Source organism: Dermacentor silvarum, chromosome 9 (assembly GCF_013339745.2).
Source record: "Dermacentor silvarum isolate Dsil-2018 chromosome 9, BIME_Dsil_1.4, whole genome shotgun sequence".
NCBI classification, from domain to species: domain Eukaryota; kingdom Metazoa; phylum Arthropoda; class Arachnida; order Ixodida; family Ixodidae; genus Dermacentor; species Dermacentor silvarum.
The window spans coordinates 120,750,992-120,771,768 of record NC_051162.1 but is presented as its reverse complement, the minus strand read 5'-3'; the positions used below and the strand labels follow the sequence as shown (position 1 = coordinate 120,771,768).

At 45.4% G+C, this 20,777-nt stretch overlaps 1 protein-coding gene across 1 annotated transcript; it reads left to right on the top strand.

Moving 5' to 3' along the window:
• The first annotated feature begins 6,951 nt into the window (after positions 1 to 6,951).
• LOC119463862 (lipase lipl-1) lies at positions 6,952 to 19,624 on the top strand. Its single transcript, XM_037724684.2, has 5 exons — positions 6,952 to 6,963; positions 9,546 to 9,698; positions 10,331 to 10,402; positions 18,285 to 18,353; positions 19,056 to 19,624. Exons 1-5 carry the CDS (start codon positions 6,952 to 6,954, stop codon positions 19,302 to 19,304), a joined length of 555 nt encoding a protein of 184 aa, XP_037580612.1. The 3' UTR covers positions 19,305 to 19,624.
• The last annotated feature ends 1,153 nt before the right edge of the window (positions 19,625 to 20,777 follow it).

Genomic DNA, 20,777 nt, shown 5'->3' with positions numbered 1-20,777 from the left:
CCATTGCACCTATGCCTATTTGGCACAAAGCATACTTGCGCGGGCGGGCAAATGTCACCTCGTGCACCCATGCTATGCAATGTGATACACTTGAAGCTAAACATTTCGACGGAATTTCCTGTCTGGTTGGGAAAATTGATTAGGACTTAGAGAGTGACTCCAACCAAATACGGGAATTTATTAGCTCGACGTTTTCGAGCCAGTTCGGCTCCTTCTTCAGGGGGTATTCTTCGGAGGTGGCGGTGTGCAGCTTTTAACGGGTCCATCATAAAAAAGGAGGAGGGGGGAGAGAGCGGAAGGTGGGGAGACACTTGACAGGGCAGCTGTCCTTGACATACGGAAAAGGCGAAAGGGTGGGGTGGGCTGACTCCGGCATTGCTGGTTGACTGAGATGACCGATGCTGGGGGCGCTTCACCCGCGGGGATGCTTTTGAAGGGGGGGCGAGATGTTTTGGTGTTGGTGACCTAGAGCTTTTCTTCTTTTCGTCGTGCATCCAAGGCCATGGGCATCCACAGAGGGTAGGTTGCCCTTCATGCGGTTTATGTTACCGGTTTATGTTACATTCTGAATGCGCCATGACTCCAGTAGCAGCCTTGTTCGCGAGTTTGTGTCTGTTCGAAGGATTTGGATTTCTGGGAAAACCTTATTGTGGTCGGCGTCTTCCGAATGCTCGGCTATGGCGCCACGTATTCGATTGAATGTTGTGACGTCATTCTCATGTTGTCGGATTCTTTCTTATAGATTTTTGGTTTCCCCGATGTACGACGCTGGACAGTCGGCACAGCTGACTTTATAGACGACGCCTTGAGCTTTTTAACACGAAAGTGTTTTATGCCGGGGTCCACCAAGACTTCACTGACGTATTTCCGTCACGGAAATACGTCAGCTTACAATGTACACGAACATAATACAAAGAAAGAAACCAGAAGAAAAAGTTCCACAAACATGCAAAATTTGGAAATCGAACCCACGGCCTCTCGGTCCGCGACGATAGATCGCCGAGCGTTTAACCCATTGCGCCACAAACGCATTTGCAGAGAGCTACACAGACGCGCCTTATATATCTAACACTCCTCCGTGTACCCGCGCTCTTGCTCGGGGCGGTGCCGCCGCCTACGAGCAGAAAAGAGAAGTACTGCATTATGACACTAACGCGCACCGACAGTGAACGCTTCGGTGGTCTCAGCACTACGACGCCTCGATGCCAGCATTCGAAGGGACGCTGGCATCAAGAAGCACTACCAACGCCACCTAGGTGGCGTTCACCGTACTCAGCACAGCGGAGCGTGGCCTCCGCAATTAGCTCTGAAAATGTTTCTGAAGTTGATCGCGGAGGCTGCAATTACGACGCGTTGTACGCGCTGATTTGACTCGGTGACGATTCAGTTACGTGCTTTGTCTTGCGCGTTGTATTAGTGTGTCAGTTACGTGCTTCGTCTTTCGCGTTGTGCTAGCGTGTGCAGCGTAGTGCAGCTTCCATATGCACGACGGTTGCTCATGGTCATCGACGTTGGTAGTCGTGATGGAGGAGACGTGCCACCAGGCGTCAGCGTGGGTGCATCAACGCCTAAGGGCGCTTTAGCCACAAAACACCAATAGACATTATATATCAATGTGCAATAAACATTACACTACTTCTGTGAAGACACGTTTCACTTTCGTGTTCTATACCGATTCCTATATAAGAGGGATCAACCACATTTTTTTTTCTTTTGGTGGACGGTCTTCTGGTTTAGGAAGGAGGATATTCAAAGTGTTCGTCGGTTTGGGCGCGACTTTGAGGCCTTATTTTTTCATATTCGGCCGAGTGATTCGCTGGTACCTTTGACGCATGGGATGGACACTCGTTTCTGTGATAGAGGGCAAGTCAACGATTGAAGATCCAGTAGTTTGTTTATTCTTTTTTGATGTCGGGTGCTTTCTAGAATGAATTCCTTTGTATATCCATCCCTTCTAAGATCGTTGAAAACGGTTCTCCCTTCTTTGTTTTGATCTGATTCCAATGAGCAATGAGTTTCGGCTCTATTCAATAATGAATTTGCTACAGATGCCCTATGGTTTGCCGGATCGTTGGATGCGAAGTGAAGGTTTCGGCCCGTGTGGTTTGGTTTTCGATAAACTGAAAATTTTAGATGGCCGTCGGCTCGTGTAACTTGTGCATTTAGGAATGGTAGCGAACCGTTTTGTTCGCACTCAAGGTTGAAATTCCGCCAACACACACGTTTTTTTTAAGAGGCCTTGCTTAATAAACTTACGTTAAGCTTACCTGGCAAGAATCTCAGCAGTCAATTAAGCAAGTGAATCTTCTCCAAGGTGGTAAACGAAAGCTTTCGATTTAAAACAGTTTTGTTAAGAAAAGTCCAGGTAAAGATAAACAGTGCAATTAGCAAAATAACTCAATAAATACAAATAGATGTTTTCTCGAAATATACAGAGCACAGGAACGACCAATCAACCAAATATAAGCTAAATGTTTCAATAGTCTCACTTCTCTGCAGTAACAAAACTTAAATTAGACTTAAATTACCTCATACCTTTCCTTTACAGCTTTCACGTAGCACTACGACATTGACGGAGAGGATTTATTTATTTATTTATTTATTTATTTATTTATTTATTTATTTATCTATCTATCTATCTATCTATTTATTTTTTTATTTTTATTTACTTATTTCAAGACTCTCAGGGCCCAAGGAGCACTGCAGAGGGGGTGGGTACATTCTATTTACACAATCCCAATAATCTAAACAACATTGTTATATATAGAAGAAATTTGAAAAATACAATAATTGAGTAACGACATATTCCATGTGGCATTGTCACGTGTAAGCATCTATTAAAGCTCAGCTGTTCTCACGGACCATCCGTGACTGCTCGGAACATCGTAAGGGCAAGCACATTCAATCAAGCCACAAGATTGAAATCAGCCAACTTGTTCGCGCACACGTTTCGAAACCTGGCCGGCGTTTTGTTCGCAACTGCTGTGCAAACGCTGTGACATACGAGGAACGGGAGTCTGATTAACTCATGCAGTGCGGAACCGTTTGTGCAGCGGCTGCATCGCCCCACGAATTTCTTGCGTTGCAGCAACACCCTGTGGCGCCAATAGGCACAATATTCGTCGCACATCTTCCCCAACGCCAACACAAATACGCCCGCGGCGTAGTACAGTTCCACGCGGCAACGATGCCGCCATGTTGTTGCTTGACGTCACCAAATAGTTTATTTCTTTCTCACAGAGTTTGGAAGCGAGGTGATATATGCACTCCGGGACCGCTTACGTGTTGAGTAACGTTGGTGCGGGAATAAGGGATACGTCCACATATGAGGAGGCTTCAGATACAAGTCTCACGCCATGTTTCTCGGATCTGTCCCGGGATAGACCACGCCGTCAACATGGAGGACTTGCGTCATATTTCGGCAGCATGGCTCTTGGTCTTCGCTGCCGTAACCACAGGGAAAGAAGACATGAAACTGGAGGCTAGCATGACCCCCGTGAGTTAGATTTGTAGCGTTTCTTTTTCGGCAGCCTGAGTTCAAGAACGCGTCACCATAGTTAACCATAGTTATACTAATGTTAGTTGTATTAATGTTACCATTAAACATTGCCAGCCCACTAGAAGACACAAACTTTTTAGGACCATAACGATAGGTGTGATATGGTGCTTGCGGTGCTGAATGTGCTTCGGTAAGGAACGTGGGACGATTCCTTAGACGCAATGGTTGGATGGTTCAGTTAAGGTGGTCCTATAATAAGTAAAAGAAGCGTCTATTACATATTTCTACTCTGCTCTTGTATGTGAAGGGCAGTGGCATTTTTGTCCATGCTGTTGCTTTTAGAATTTATTTGTAATGTTACGTTCCTCTAACTGTATTTATAAGAATACATACTATATACATATGGTATCTGTACAAGAACATCAGAGCTATGTAAGTACGTATAAGAGCACGTGTGTACAATGCTCTTTCTGAGACTAGGAGTAGCTGGTAACGGATTTGTGCACAAAGAATGTATCAGAGCACACGTGTACAATACACAAGTTTCTCAGACTGGAAGAAGCCGGTCACGTATTTCTGCCCTATCTCATTTTCATTGTGTCAATAATAAAGTTTATTCAAAGAACGGCGCCTGTAGTAAAAATGTAAACCTAACGAAAGTCTTTTTCTCAATTTGAACAAGCAGCTATCCTCACCCCTGAAGTAAACTTACGAACCTTCAAGGTGGCGTCCAAGATTTGAAATCTCGACTTTCATGGAGATTTTCGTCTTGCAATGGTAGGCCTAGCCCGAATGGTGATGACAAATATACTACGCTTCTATTCGAGCTGACGCAGTGTGAGCTTATAAGGTACCATGGCTACCCATGCGAGGCGAGCTACGCGACCACGGACGACGGATACATGCTCCAAGTGGTCAGAGTTGCTCACGGCGTGCGCAGCGACGGACGAAGTGCCGCAGGTAGAGGAAGCGAGACACCGCGTCGACATCCTGTACTCTTCGTGCCACCATTGCTCGAAACGTCCGCTGTTTACTTCATCAATTTCCCTTCGGAGAGTCCAGGCAAGTCAGTTTAACTGAACTATGTTGGTGTTCATGTTTGTCGGATCCTATTTATCTGAGTCCAGTACTTCGAAAACACTTTACAAGTGCCAGTACATGTCAAGAAGGCAATACCGAGCCGAAGACTGTGTACAGGCAATTCTGGAGACAAATTGGAAACAAGTTAAAAGCACTTTCCTTGCCAAAAAAAGGTTCACTTGTCTTCCAGCTAAAGAGTTTGTTCACTGTCAGTTTATTACTGCTGTTAGTTGCAATGTTGAGGCACCATGCATTTAGTTAGAATTTTGAAGCTGAATGAAACGATGCATTACATAACCTCGCAAATTCCTATTTTTATTGAGGTGAGTGCTACGCAGGCATTCGAAATTTAATCTAACAGTCACGGGCTTTTGAAGTGTAGACACTTACACAGACAAAGCCTCTTGCTTTCTACAGGGTATTACGCTCAACCTCGGCCCCAAAAAGTATCAAAATGAAGCATAAATGAAGGCCTTAGTGCAATAATGCATGCAGGCAGTCCAGTATTGTTAAGTGGAACACGCAGCACAGTTAAGGCAATTTTTGGTCTGAGTTACTGGAAACTTTTGAAAGTAACTTCCCTCGAAGTTGAAGAAAGGTATACTTTTCGCAAATGGCAGCAGCAAGCTCAGGAGACACTGCCAGCCCCTCGCACCAATTCTCTCTATAACTTAATGTCATTCTTTTACAGAACCAGTCAACATGTAGGTGTTCACGTAATCCACATTTCTCCTTTCGAATGTCGACAATCGGTGAATGCTTGAAGTCCAATCAAACTGAGCTGACTACAGATAGTTGCCACAATATGAGAGCACACGAAATCATATCTCGGCCACTTCCAACCTGCCTCAGTGCATACTTTCCCATGTTTGTGTATTATTCATGTACGGTTGCTCATTTAATGGTGGCGTATAGTTGATTTTTTTTTCTGGCCAGGTTTCCTGTTCGCCGATAGTGGGTTCGACGTCTGGGCCATGAGTAACAGGGAGTCAAGGCCCTACACAAACAGCACGAGATTTTCGCAACGGGACCCGAAGCACTGGCAATGGAGGTAACACGCGTATCTCAATGTATTTTCAGAGACGCAAAAAAAGAAACACATGACAAAATTTCCTTGACATTTACTGCTCAATGTCACTGCAGCTTCGACGAATTAGGGCGCTACGACTTGGCTGCTTGCATCGACCACGTTCTTAAGGCCACGGGCTCCCCCAAACTGACAACGGTGGCTCTCTCTCAGGGAGTAATGGCGAACCTCGTACTGCACTCTGTACGGCCAGAGTACAATAATAAGGTAAGGTGTTCTCAGGTATGCGCACTTAGTAACGCTAAGCGCCTCAGGTCAGAAGAGTGGGATTCGAAGCGTCGATTTACAGTGTCACGTATAGCTACCCTCCATGAGTCAGAAACCACAGATCTGTTTGCTTCCAATATACTGTGATCGTGGTGGAGTAGCCTTGGTAACCTGACGTGATTTTTCGACAAACATACAGAAACACAAACACCCAAACAAACACCCCCCTCCCACACACACACACACACACGCGGAACTTGGAAAAGGGCACGTGTTAAAAACAAAGTGTCAAGCAGCCAATTAACTCGGGTTAAGATGTTCAGGTATCTTGCGTTGTACAGTGAGAATTTGACGTTTCACGTCTTCTTATCTAAAATGTTAATGACTGGCATGGCCACAAAATATAACACTTTATTATTGTGGATCTTCGTATTGCCTTAACTTCTAGGGAAATAATTTGTCAATACGTGATGTTCGTGCATGTGAAGCACGTATTTTCATTAGTATGTAAAATATACACTTTGTATGAAACGTACCAAAAATAAAAACACACACAGTAACAAAATGCATAACTATTCATTTACATATTGCAAGCATCAATTACAGGCACAGATTTATTGGATACACTTACAAAACGGAATACTGAACAATTAGTATAGGGAAGCATTAGCGTGCCATTTACACTGGCTTTGCAAAGCCAGTGAAATTCTTGCAAATCCAGTATGATGCTCTTCAGGGGGAAACAAATTAAAAAGCACATGAAAATAAGTGACGCCATTTGTTTACCGTAAAAACAGTTTGCATATATTGTGATAATGCTATACGCCAAAACACAGAAAAAAAAGCAAGGAAGGCATTTCATTCACGCAGGTAGACCTTCTTGTGGCGTATGGCCCTGTCGGAAATCTCACCCACATCAGGCCTCCAACTTCGCTACTAATACCGTTTGTCCCTTCTCTCATGGCAAGTTGCTTCTTTCTAATACGCTTGTACAAGCCCGTAATCATAATAGAAATTTAGCACTTTAGCCGTGCAACTAAAGTACGATAGCATTATTTATAACTAAAGCTATGCAAAAATGCGACTCAAGGTAAGTTGTTTTTATAGTAGTAGTTCGTAGATACCTGGTAAAGCCATTGTAAGTCAACTAAAATAGATCTAAAGAACTCAAGACCAGAAACCACGGGCGCTCGTGGTGATAACAGTAAAAAGTTGTCGCAGTTTCACCCGAAAGGTGAAGCATCAATTGCGATAGCAACTTAGTAGAGAGATATACGGAGTAAGGATAGTAGTTTTATCCGCTGTACAAACTTGGACATGCAGCAGCACCGGCAACACACAGCACTGTTGTCGACGCCGTCGGCGTTTTGCCCGCGTTCGCACAAAATGCGTGCGGCGTTGGTGACTGTTGCCGGAGCCTCTGATATAAATAGGCACTTGGTGCCGCAGCTAAACGTCGCCTCCTTTCCCTGCCCCCCCCCCCCCCCCCGGCCTTTCGTGCGTCAGAAGAAGGCGCGTTTGCTCTACATATATGGTGATTGTAAAGGAGGAAAGAGACGCCTACTTCTGCAGCCCTTAAGGGAGCACGGCACAGAACGTGCGTTTGTTCTCCGCCGTGCGTTCACTCCCCGTGACAGCGCGCGTCCCTCGCGCCCTTTCACTCGCACATACAGCGTTCGGCGGCGCGCGGCGACTATTTCATCTCCATTGACGTCATACGGAACCTCACGGCGACGGCGACGGCGACGGCGACGGCAACGGCGACGGCGACGCCGACGGCAGAAATCTGCTTTGGAGTGTCCATATAATTGCTATCGCAATAAAAGAGATAACTAGTATCACATTGAACGATGGAAAATCAAAGCCGAATGGTTAATGAAACTTTCTGCGAGCATTTAAATAAAGCAGCGGTTTCTACTGAAGAAACGTAGTTGTTGCTGTAACTTACTGCAAGAGGTTTGCTAATAGCTGTTTTGTAAACCGAATCGAATACAAATCGAACAGTGGTAGAAGCTAAACGAATCGAATGTAATATCGAGTATTTTTTGAATTATTTGCGGATTATGTACCACCTTCTCACGAATATTATCAAATGATGTTATTATCCTGAAATTCGTCACAATATAAAATTTCTGTCAATACAGTGCACATTATAAGGTTTTGTTTTTTATAAAATACAAAAAAAACATTATAGAACAACAAAGCAAATAGTTCGCAAATTCAGGGCTGGTAAAGGAATACACGGACATGCATTACAGTTTTTTTTTTATAACTAGCCTTGCGGAACAATTAATATATGTGAAGTATATGTGTATTTACAGTGAAAAAAAAAGAAAACCACATTTTTAAAAGTTCAAATTGATGTGGCAGATGGCGCCACTATCGTATAAGGTATGCTGCAATAGAACGTGTTATCGTTTATTTTAATGAGAGGATGCAGGTGCTGCATCTATAAATTGTACCAAACAATGCTGTATACTGCTGAATATAGTGGCTAAACAACATTTTATTACAAATAATCATGTTTAACCGGAAACGTTTGGCTGACTTAGCGACGCAGCGGTCTCTATTGCGTTATGTTCACTGAGTATGGAGTGAAAGTATTACAGTTTTGCTTTAATTTCACGTTTTATCGTATACAGTCGGTCACTAAAGTATCCGAAAAATATACTTAGCTTCAAATAGGGACTATTGATTTCGAGTACTTAATCAAATAGGGGAATATTCGATTTGTTATTATATAAAGTTTCAAATATTCACACAGTCATGCTTACTGCTATATCTTCGGGCTGAGAAAGAACTTGCTGCTATACGATCAGTCCTGAAGAATGGTTGCGGAATTTAGTTGCTAACGGGAGCTAGACGAAGCCTTGGATACCTTTGCAGAAAAGGTTAGAGAAGAACTCGGCGCACTTGGTCGGCTTTTCTTCGAAACACTCTCAGGAGCAACGCTAGCGGCAATCCATGGCCAATCTTTGGACGCCTTACAAGCAGTTTTCCCAGAGTGATGAGGCCGGGTCTACTTCAATATGTAATACTCCTGAGTTGTTGAAGTCAAAAGAGAACCAATGAACAACATTCGTCGCGTACCAACATTCTGAGAAAGCCAACGCTTTTTGTCAAGGAAGCAGGCAGTTTCTTTGGTGGAGTGAGTTGGACACCAGAAGCGCAACACTAAATCACTTCACACAAGTAACACTTCGCCTACAGATTATGTGTTCATTCATTTAGTAGAACTTTCATTCGGACTTGGCGGTGCCACAAAACAACTTGCAGCATGATTTTGCGAGATCGAAAAATAGAAGACAAAAATTTCTGCGACCGAAAAGAATGGATGTAGAGAAACTACTGGTAGCACGTATGTCAGAACTTCTTAGGAAGGAAAGAAACGTTAACCATGAGAGGGGCCAACTGTTGTAAGGCGAGTGCATCAGTCAGGCGCATGTTGGCCTCGTGCTCTAACTATTAGCGATGAGGTTGAATTTTGGTAAACCGCTCTCGAAGGCGACAAACCTTAGGTATCAAATGACCATTAGCAACTTACAGGTTAACATTTTGGTAGCTTAAGCAGGGGACTTTTGACTATAGATAATATGATTGCAGTTACAAATGTGGAAAGACTCATCTTGTGGGAAAAAAGTGAGGAAGCATACTTCTCATGGATCTTTACAGAAAATAGTCTACCCGTTCACAGATGCAGGCTACCTCGGTACTACTAAAGCCCTGAGGGCATTGATCTCGACAGCGTGCCATCTCTTTGGAGGCGCGCTCTGCGCGCTCGGCTTCACGCTAAACGACTTCTGCAGCCCGGAACAATTCAACAAGGTGAGGGCAACTTAAGTAACTTGCAATTGATTCTAAAGTGCCGGTTCAGTAACAGAAATAACCTTCATTATGGCAAATGTAAGATTCGTTGCAGCCAGAAATAGAGTGCCACTTACAAGAAACAACACTAGTCGCTTGCAAAGAACCAGCACAGCATTGTCCCTGTGAATATGCCGGCTATATATGCTGTACATGGCCATCGCAAGTACGGCACTTGAAACGAAGAACGTCACGATTGCAACACGAGCGACACTCCGGCGGCTAATCTCTGACCGGCGGGCTGAGTCAAGCACGGAATCCCGAGTTTGTTTCAACGCGTACAGGAAGTGCGCAATATAGAGAAGCAAGCACTACAACATGTCTCATCACGCTCTGTAGCACTTCGTGATGCTCTAAGCTCTCAGCCATAGTTGCCAACCCGGATGCGCACTTTTCTATTTGTTGCAGCTTTGGGAAGCCAAGACTTCAGTGTTTTTCTTTTTCGTGCGCTATTATGTCATTGGGTACGTTCTCCTTGCCTGCTTGCAGAACTTTGGCGGCCTCTTTGGACACCTTACCAGTGTCATAGGCTTTGATTGCAGTTTTAGAATCGGTGATGAGTATTCTGGTTGATGGACCTCCCTTTATTTCAGACTCGCGTTCCAGTGTACATGGGTCACATGCCAATGGGGACAACTGTGCAAAACCTTCTTCATTTCCACCAGGTATTCAATTTCTTCACTATATATTCGACTGATGCAAGGGTTCACATGGTCTCGTTTGCTCAAATACGTTACGATAAGGTTACCTTATTTGAAGTTCATTATTACGGTTAAAAATGCCCCCCTCGGTAGCTAAGTCAGCTAAGGCGTTGCGCTGCTGAGCACGAGATCGCGGGATCAAATCCCGGCCGCGGCGGCCGCATTTCGATGGAGGCGAAATCCAAAAACGCCCGTGTGCTTGCGTTGCAGTGCACGGTAAAGAACCCCAGGTGGTCAAAATTAATCCGGAGCCCTCCACTACGGTATGCCTCATAATCAGAACTGGTTTTTGGCACGCAACACCCCAGAAAGAAGAAGAATGATTACGAATAACATAGATTTCCAAAATTAGATGTAGAAGGAATGAGGAATGTCCTTGGAACGTCGAGTCGAGTTGGCTGATTTGGTTTTATGGAAAGAGTAAGAAAAAGTGAAGGAAGCGAAAGGCAGGGTGGGTAACTATGGGTTTTATACAATTTGCTACCCACACGTGGTAGGGTTATAGTTTACAATTCCCTTGCAGAGCACTCAGCTAGTTCGGCATGTGTGTCTCACCTCCAATAACAGACTCATGTCCGAACAAGTTAAGTTGAGCACAAGTTATTGTCATCACCATGCAGAATGAGAACACGTATTCTCTCGTTGCTATGCGCTCGTTGTTGCTTTGGCTGCCCACACAATAAAATAAATATTTTTTTTACATGGTTGAGACTTCAGAGTTGCGAATCAAGGCTTTCGCTTAAATCCCAAACCTTTCATAGTCTGCCTTGCTTACTAAACCTTGCCTAACGGCTCGGTGTCACATTCACTGCTCCAAAAGAGCTATATGAATATACGTTCAGGCGGTTGATGTTTCAGAAGAAACGAACATAGTAGACAAAAAATTGGTGAGGGAAGTACTCCTCAAGGACCAGCAGCACGATGGAATAGGCTCGAAAGGAAAGACAGCGCATACCAATTAGCACAGATTCTATGCATTGATACAACGGCGTAATTTAGCAGATTTTATGCGATACCAACAGCTCTGCTGATCAGAATATGTAATTCATTCCTGCAGCTGCGCTACGCGATTACAATGCTTTCAAGAGTTCACCCAACAACAAAAATGTCACAGTTTCGCCCTAAGGGCGAAGCAATGAATGCGATAGCAACACAGCAATGTCATACGAAGTAAGGTGAGCGGCTTTGGTAGCAACAACACGCAGAACTGTTGTCGACGCCATCGGCGTTTTGCCCGCGTTAGCTCAAAATGTGTGCGGCGTTGGTGACTGTTGCTGGAGCCTCTGATATAAATAGGCACTTGGTGCCGCAGCTAAACGTCGGCTCCCTTCCCTCCCCCTCCCCCACGGACTCTCGCGCGTCTGAAGAAGGCGCGTTTGCTCTACATATATGGTCATTGTAAAGGAGAAAAGAGACGCCTACTTCTGCAGCCCTTAAGCGAGCACGGCGCAGAACACGCGTTTGTTCTCCGCCGTGCGTTCACTCCCCGTGAAAGACGCGCCCCTCGCGCCCTTTCACTCGCACATACAGCGTTCGGCGCGCGGCGACGATTTCATCTCCAAATGGCGTCATACGGAACCTCACGGCGACGGCGATGGCGACGGCGACGGCGACGCCGACGGCAGAAATCTGCTTTTGAGTGTCCATATAATTGCTATCGCAATAAAATATGCTTATGCAAAAACATTTCATTGCCTACCCTGCCAAATTTGTTGAATCTGAGTATCAGGCATATACCAAAGTACAAATGCTCTTTATGATTAGGCTCCACTGACACCCATTGTTCTCTAAGACAGCCACCAAGACTCCAATGTGATTGGCGCTTGCGTCAAGTACCATAGCAACAATTTCTTTTGGGAAGCCAGAACACGTACAAATGCTGCCACGCCACTGGCGCACAAGTGGAACGCGCAAATAGGCGCCGGCTTCACCAGTGCTTTTCGCTTGCGCTGCCTAATGGCAAGAAGTAGCTTACAAAACCGAGAACCCGCTATATTACACTGCCTTGTAAACTGACCCAGGTTGTAAGCTAAGAAAGAGTATTTCTTTGCCGCTTGACCAATGCACTATTATGTCATCACGGTCGCCATCATACCGCTGTCATCACGCACACGCTCGCCTGGCACACACAATTGCTCGCCTACACAAACGCGTTGGCCCATCTGGTAACGCCTCGCAGTTAGTACCCCAAACGATGCGCAATAACCAGCTACCATGTCAAGTGCTTCGCATAACACGAATGCTCACGGTTCGTGGGGACTGCGTAATTTTAAATGCGAAGGATTTTGTGGCGAACATTTGCCACTTTCAGAGTATCTATTTATTTACCTAGCCGCCTACGTCTTGGTGCTCTCATGGTCGTTTCATCAGCTTGCTATGTACTAAAATTGGCACAGCATGACAAGAGTGTATGACGAACATAAATGATAGGTCATCAAATGAATGTCATGACATGTGTGTCATGTACGTAATGAAACAGCTGCCTACGTCTTGGAGCGCCTTGGTGCATGGGTCAAAAGAACGCCCAAGTGGCAAAGAATCGAGAAATAATGACGTTAATGGGTGCAAGTGTGGGTACGATAGTAACGATAATGATAGTAGAATACAATAATTACTCAATAATGACCATGACTCAGCAAAAATGACAATGATCGACTCGATGAAAAAAAAAGGTTAACACTCAAAAACCACTGAAATGGGTTCGGACAAGGGTACTAAGTGAAGGAAACACTAAAGGATGATGGTAGATTTCATAGTCACGGGCACGACTCAGCAAAAATCACAGTGACTCCGCAAAAAAAGATGAAGAAACAAAAACCACTGGAATGGGTTCCTACGGGGGCAATAAGTGGAGGAAACACTAAAGGATGACGGTAGAAGTTATAGTCATGAGTTAGTTTTATTTTCAGATGTATAGTTTTGCCATTGTAAGCTTGTCGCATAGCAACATTTTTCGTGGCCCCTGTCAAAGTGCAATTATCGGGTACAGACCCCGTCAAGCCTTTTTTGGCTTTTAGTGTGTGCCCCCAGCATTTTGTACATGCTATAATGTACCAGAATGCCTAAATAAAGGGAATTAATTAATTAATTAATTAATTAATTAATTAATTAATTAATTAATAATTAGTTATTTAATTATTAATTAATAACTCAGCAAAAATTATAATGATCGACCCTGCGAAAAAAGCGGGCAAGTTAGCACTCGGTCGTGCAAAGCTTAGGCACAGCGAAAGTGTCAATCCTCAAGTCTTACTGGCTGCTACTGCTAGGTATTAACTTGGTTGCTGCTAGGTCTTAACTTGGTTTATCTTAACTACTTGTGTAGGTAAGGTAGACTCGAGCGAGCATTTTCGGAGGTACCTTTCCTTTCGCGACATTTCGCGTGAATAGCGCTGGACTCGTCGGCGTCTACGAGCGACCTTGTTCCTGGCGTGCCACAAACCAAAGAGTTAGTATACAAACTCTAGAGGAGAAGATGGGCGAGAAAATCGGGAACTGCAAGGGCGTCGCCGTGTTGCTACGACTCATTTTTGTAGCACTACAAATTTTTGAAACATTATGCAAAAGCAACCACTTACACGTAGCGCGTAGGCATGGACAACATTTGAAGTTCATTCAGTACATTTTTCATAAAGATCGGATGGCTATTTAGACAAATTTTGTGCAAAATTTACGGTGGCCAAAAGGCTACGTTTGCAGGCGCCTTAAGTAGATGGCGCTACCATATTCACGGAGGCTCAGGACCATGTTGATTGCGCGTCTCATCCGAGTCGCATCTCATCGTCTGCGCCTGCGCGCCTGCATGGGGTAGCAACATGGCAGCGCCCTTGCGGTTCCCGATTTCAATACATGGGCGCTATGCGGAGCTTTTCCTCTAGAATTGGTTATATTCTTCTTCTTTCTGGGGTTTTACGCGCCAAAACCAGTTCTGATTATGAGGCACGTCGTAGTGGAGGCCTCCGGATTAATTTGACCACCTGGGATTGTTTAACGCGCACTACAACGCAAGCACACGGGCGTTTTTGCATTTCGCCTCCATCGAAATGCGGCCGCCGCGGCCGGGATTTGATCCCGCGATCGTTGGTTATATTAACTCTATGCCACAAATGCAGGCAGGCAGGCAGGAGCCCTGTGTCGGGCGAAGCGAGAGCACACCTGCGCCCGCGGTTACTAGGCAACGCGAGATGACGTCATCGCTACTGCTTCAGTGCATGCGCGGCTAGGCAACGCGGGTGGCGTCGGCAGCATCTCTGCGCGTTGCCTCGTTCGTGCTGCTACAATTTGTTTCTCTATCTCGCTCTCACTTTCTCTTACCCTCTCCCGAGCATTGCGCGCATGCTCTCCTTAACGTACCATGTCAAGGGAACACGTGCATGGCACGGAGAGGAGGCGTGGCACACGCCGCTCCGCGAGGTGGTTGCTAGGCAACGCAGTAACGTCACAGCTCGGCGAGGTTTTGCGACAGCAGGCGCAACTTTTTACGGTTAGCTAGTAGTAAGTGGTTCGTGGGGAAAGGGAAAGGTTGGCGCTATCTTCGGTTAGCTAAAACAACACCATCTAGACTAGGAGAAGGCCTGCGCAAGTCCTCCTCTTCACAGCGCTTACGTCACCACTGTGAGATCTCCGGGATTTATGCGACAGTGGCGGCGCAGCGCACGCAGAACGCAGCGCGCGTGTGCAGGTTTCCGTCGGACTCCGCTCAAAAGGCAGCGTGGACGAAGGCTGTGCGACGGGAGAACTTCGCACCTACGAAGTACTCTGTGGTAAGCACACGTTTTCGCTTGCTTCCCGGTAGGCATGCTTCTCGCGAGAACAGGGCCTACTCAATTGTCGTATTACATGATGCTTAGAACCGTTACAACGCGCTATGTGCTTCATGAAGCGAAAACGGAACAAATGACTCTGACGCATTGTATTTTCTTGTCATTTGTTCAGTCTTCGTGCCGTAAAGCGTGTAGTGCACTGCAAGCCTTAGCGTGCACTGCAAGCTTCTGTTTAACCAGAAATTGATTTATCGCCATGTATTCTCGAGTAAAAGTGTCTATACCGAACAGACGATGTGGCCGGCGTAGTTACGGTACAATGTGTAGCGTCCGCCATGCCTTGAGTGCAGAAGAAACAATGGCTTTGCAGTACTAGTTAGTTTGTAGCAGCACCAGCAACACGCAGAACTGCTGTCGACGCTGTATGCGTTTTCCACGCGTTCGCATGCGAACGCGCGCGGCGTACGTGACTGTTGCCGGTGCCTCTGCAGCGGCTCGGAGGTTGCCGACCAGATCAGAACTGGGCATTTGTGGAACAGCGTCGGAAGTCTTTGGAACCCTCTCGCCTCGCAACGTTACTATAAAAATCAGTTTCTGTTTTTACAGTTGTGCTTACTCGTGCATAAGCAACTTCTTCAAACAGAAACTTATTTACATAGAAACGTTGCGAGGCGAGAAGGTGGCAAATACGTCCGCCGCTGCTCCACGAGTGTCCTCTTCTAATCTGGTCTAGGTGGTGTTGGTTCCGTGCGAACACGGGGAAAACGCGGACAGCGTCGACAACGGCTTTGCGCGTTGCTGGTGCTTCTACATGGTCTTTATGCCACCACGTTTTGCATAGTTGATGGTACAGTATCTGCGGTTTAACGTCCTAAAGCAAGATCCGCTATGCCCTCCTAAGGTGAGCATTGCTTACCGGCACCCATTAGACCCATCAAAGACCTTATTTTTTTTATTTTGGATGCGGTTGATATACTAAAGTGCCTCCGAAATAACTGGCTGAATCAGCGTAAAAGTGGATGGTGCATCTTCTTTCCAGATTTTAGTCCCCTCTCGGAAAGCCCATCTGTGCTGACAGCTTCCTTTAACACACTATGCAAGTTGCATGAGGGAGAAAAAAATGAGCTTTTGCGACTCGCTCCAACTTTGATCAAGAGCGGCAGAATGTAAAGCTCGCACTCACGATCTTCAACAGTTCGACTATTGCAGCACTAACAAGCACCGAAGTAGCACTTGAGCATACAACTAGAACATTAGAATTTATTAACATTGTCTTGACATGGTGGAATATATAAAATGTCAATGCACCATTCACAGGCCAGCGCCTCCGAGACTCATTTCAAGAACACATCATTGCACTGCATAGCCGCCAGATTGACCATCTAAACAAGATTGTGGATTGCTTGGACCACTGGCAGAGCCTGAAGCATGACGCTGGCAAGTTAACTCGTGAAACGTGCATGGCACTGCGTCATACCTCACATGCCCTTGTTGAGGTGTCAACATACTGCATTGAAAAACTTGGGTTCAAATATGCGTTACTAGGGAAGTTTCAAACCGACAGCTTGGAGGACCGCTTTAGCAGATACAGACAACTGTTTGGTGCACAATATCACGTTTCAATACGTCAGATTTACGAATCTGAGCAGAAACGGAGACTCCAAAAGCTTCTTGAGCTTCCCGACCTGGATGCCGTTGCACCTTGTGTTCCCACCGCTGATCCACAAGTTCTTGTCAAGCAATTTGATGTTGCAGTGACGGATGATGATGTGAAGAAAAAGGAGCCAATGCTGCCAGCTATCATGTATGTAGCTGGATATTGTGCGCAACGTGCAGCGAAAAAACTTGTCTGCTCTGATCCTCCCGAGAAAACTTGATTGTTGAGAATCGGAGCACTGAACTGGAATATGGTGTGCCGATAGCAAATGCAACACGAGGTGGACTGAAATTTCCACAAGCAGTAGTTGTGCATGCCGTACTGACCATTGAAACTGTGCTTGATAAGCTGAGAATTGCGAAGTACGGATCAAAAGTTCTTGCTTGTTTAAAACAAAAAGAAGTTCTTGTAGGCCTCACGACTTCCCTTGTCGAAGGCAATGAAGACCTGAACTTCTGCGATGGTGGCCACTCGCCTGAACTAGTGCTGAGTTATGTTCTCGGCGCTGCTGCGAACACGCTGCTGAACAATCTGTGCAAAGTTGAGAGCAACAAACTGACAGAAAGCAAGGCTGCGAAGCGGAAGCTTAAGACTCAAGCGTAATGCGCTTACTCTTGAATGGTTCTGCCTGCTTCCATTAATATGTGTCATGAATAAATGTATCTCACAGTGGAAATCCATGCCTCTCTTAAACTGCACGAAATCGTTGTGCATGCTGTTGAAAATCTCATTTGTGCATCTCGGTGAAGTGCCTTATGAATTATTTCAAGCCGACCTTTATTTAAACATTCAGAAAAAATTAGATAATAAGAATATAATTTTCTGTATTGCCAAGAAAGCAAGAAACAATTAAAAGATTGGTAAAAGGCCAACTAGGAATCAAAAACCGCGATCATGTTTGGTAAAGCAGACTTTTAGGTTGATCTCACTGGGGTGACGTCACGCAACCATGCACAGGCCTTCTCCTAGTCTAGGTGGTGTTGGCTAAAACAGCTTCGCTGTTAAAACACAGTAACACTCAAAAAACGCTCATGTTTTCGGACATCCATGATAGGTCGTGACATGAATGCCATGACATGCGTGTCATGTAGCTCATAGAACAGCCGCCTACGACTTGGCGCTCTCATGGTCGTTTCTTTAACTTGGTAGGCACCCCGCACGCTGCTGCGCTTAACACCGATTCCCATGGGGCGTGGGATCTGTCGACTTTTTTATTTATCTTTCCTTAAACGGTGAATGCCAATTACTCACTATTCGCACTCTTATATCTTGAAAAAGCGCTGTAGAACGCGTGAAACGCTTTTGAACAAGTCAAAATACACGTGGTTCGAAAGCAATCCTCATGTAGGAAAACTTAGTACAGAGCCTTTAGTCCAGATAGGGTTATGTGGCATTCATGCTTTAGAGAATTATATCTTCATTTCAGCTCTACAAAGCCCGAAATTTCGTCATGTACGACCACGGTCCAACCGAGAATCTTCGGCGATATGGACAGGTAAATGACGCCCAAGTTTTTCAACAAACGCTGACGGTGTTCGCTTATGTAAGCGGCTTGACCCTGAACAGGGGTAAGTGCAGATAACTATTGCCTACACAAGAAAGAAGCGCCTGTAGCGTCTTCGTTAGGCACAACTTTTGTAGTAATCTGACTTCGTCTTCATTTGTCAATACCTACTCATGTTTTCTTTATTCCACCATATATTGTTGTGGACAGAAACCTATGTAATAAATAGTGCTTACTTCAAATGCAAAAACGGCAACGACCAGATGAACGAGACAAAGCGCTGGAAGTCGTATGATGTTTAGTGTTCCACTCTAATCTTACAATCGAACGTAATCAACCAAAAATTAAGGATGTCAAATCGACCAGCCCAACAGTACATTCTTCTAACAAACTGTTGTCCTGCAGACAGCTAGATAGTGAGGCTGATGTCAACAACAATACATTAAAACAGTCCCTGCCCGCTTCCCCTCCATTCTACTTTTATATTGCATTTAGGAAATGATTTCCTAACATCGAGGTAAAGCCAGACACAGTCGTACGTCTTGGGAACTGCAAAGAACGATCGCAAGGCATCAAATTGTACGCGTTCGAGCGCCTTCTTCAATGCGTTAGCGTTAGGAGTGCCAAACTGAAAGGGAAAAAACGTGTTCGTGTGTGAAGTGTATTGTTCGTTGTATTACTTCTGGTGCGCAGAGGACGGCCCCACCATATCCACTGGAACGCATACGTTTACCAGTGGCCTTGTTTTGGTCACATGGAGACACCTTGGCTGGAGCGAGCGACGTGTCGACAATGGCTGCCGCTCTTGGTTCGAACGTCATAATGAACTACGTGGTTCCTGTGCCGACCTTCCGCCACCTAGACTTCGCCACTGGATATAGGGCTAATGATATCGTACATAATGTTGCCCTGGAACTCATTCGAAGTCGCATTGACCCTTAAACCGTCAAAGGAATGCAACTTAACAGTAAAAATATAGATACATTAACGTGTTCTTTGAATGTACCGTGCTCACGGTTTTAAACGCGGCAGGCAAATTTTGGGTAGAACACCCTTTCTGTGCAATTACTCGAGAGTACCCTGCCTTGTTGCTTCGAATCTGGTCACGAAAGGTGACTTGGACTCTGATCTAAACGTACGAGTCGAGATTGCGCCGATGTCACACAAACTACCGACGGTGGAAACAAAAGCATGCGCATTGGTTAGGCCTAAATTGTCGCGTTTCAATCCGTGAGCACTGTACATCGCGCGCGTGGATAATGAATATACTTGATTGACCTTATGATCCGTGTAGTTTGGATACTAAAGAGTGCTTCTACAGCCATTCGACTCAGCTGTCATTGTATTTTTATTCTGTTAATTGGTTATTGCGAATCACTATGGCAAAATGGCATGATTAACAGTGTTCGAACAAGGAATGTCACTGCAGCCAACCGTTTAGACAAGGGGCATTTGCGTTTGTTTGGTCAGCAACTTCTGGCGTTCGTCGGTATCTATTTTAGCATAGCTACGTGAGAAAGAGAGAAAGGCATCGCCGCGAAAAGACCATCCTTTTTTTTTACACCTCATCATCAGCAGCAGCAGCTCACTTTATGTCCACTGCAGGACGAGGGCCTCTCCCCGTGATCTCCAGTTACCCCTGTCTGGCGCCTATGTAGCCAAAATTTTGATAATAATTGCTTTAAGCAGTGGTACCAAAGGTTCTGTTAAAGCGAGTGATCTTTTGTTTTCTTTCTGTATAAAACTATGAAGTTGTAACGGCGACGTATGTATAAATTAAGAGTAGAACTGCAACCAGAACGTGAAAAGATGTTGCTCGCTTGGTCATATTGTCTTCCTTATAATCTGTAATATCTCTAAGGCATTTTAATTATTCTCGGCAAAATGATGCACTGTTTTCAATCATATTGTTACATGGAAGCCTACACGGTCGCAAGACTATGCCAGAATTTGTAAGCCAGCAAACAGGTGAAAAAGTGCTTTGTCATTTTCCGTCCGCTGGCCGCCAACTTCGTCGTCGAGAGTCACCTAGCTGGACAGCTGGGGGCAGAAGCTCTGTCCCGGTGCTTCTCAGAAGTGAAAGCAGAGGACGAGTGCTATACCTTGAGTTTGGAGCACGGAGTAAGATAAAGAGGAGCGCCGATTCCGCCACCGCGCAACGCATTCGCTCGGGACAAACCGTGTAACGCTAAATTATACATCGCGTAGCGCCATCTGTCGAGGCGCGTGGAAAACACTCAACAGCTTGCTTCCATATGCGCACGCGCTGAGTGGCGGAGACCGGCGGCGACGGCGGCGCAGAACCGGCAGCGCGGTACCCGTAGAGCGTGTCATCTGCTACAAACGTGGACCCTCGGCCGTCTCAATTTGACAGCAATCAAACACAAAAAATATATGCGCACAAATAATAAAAGC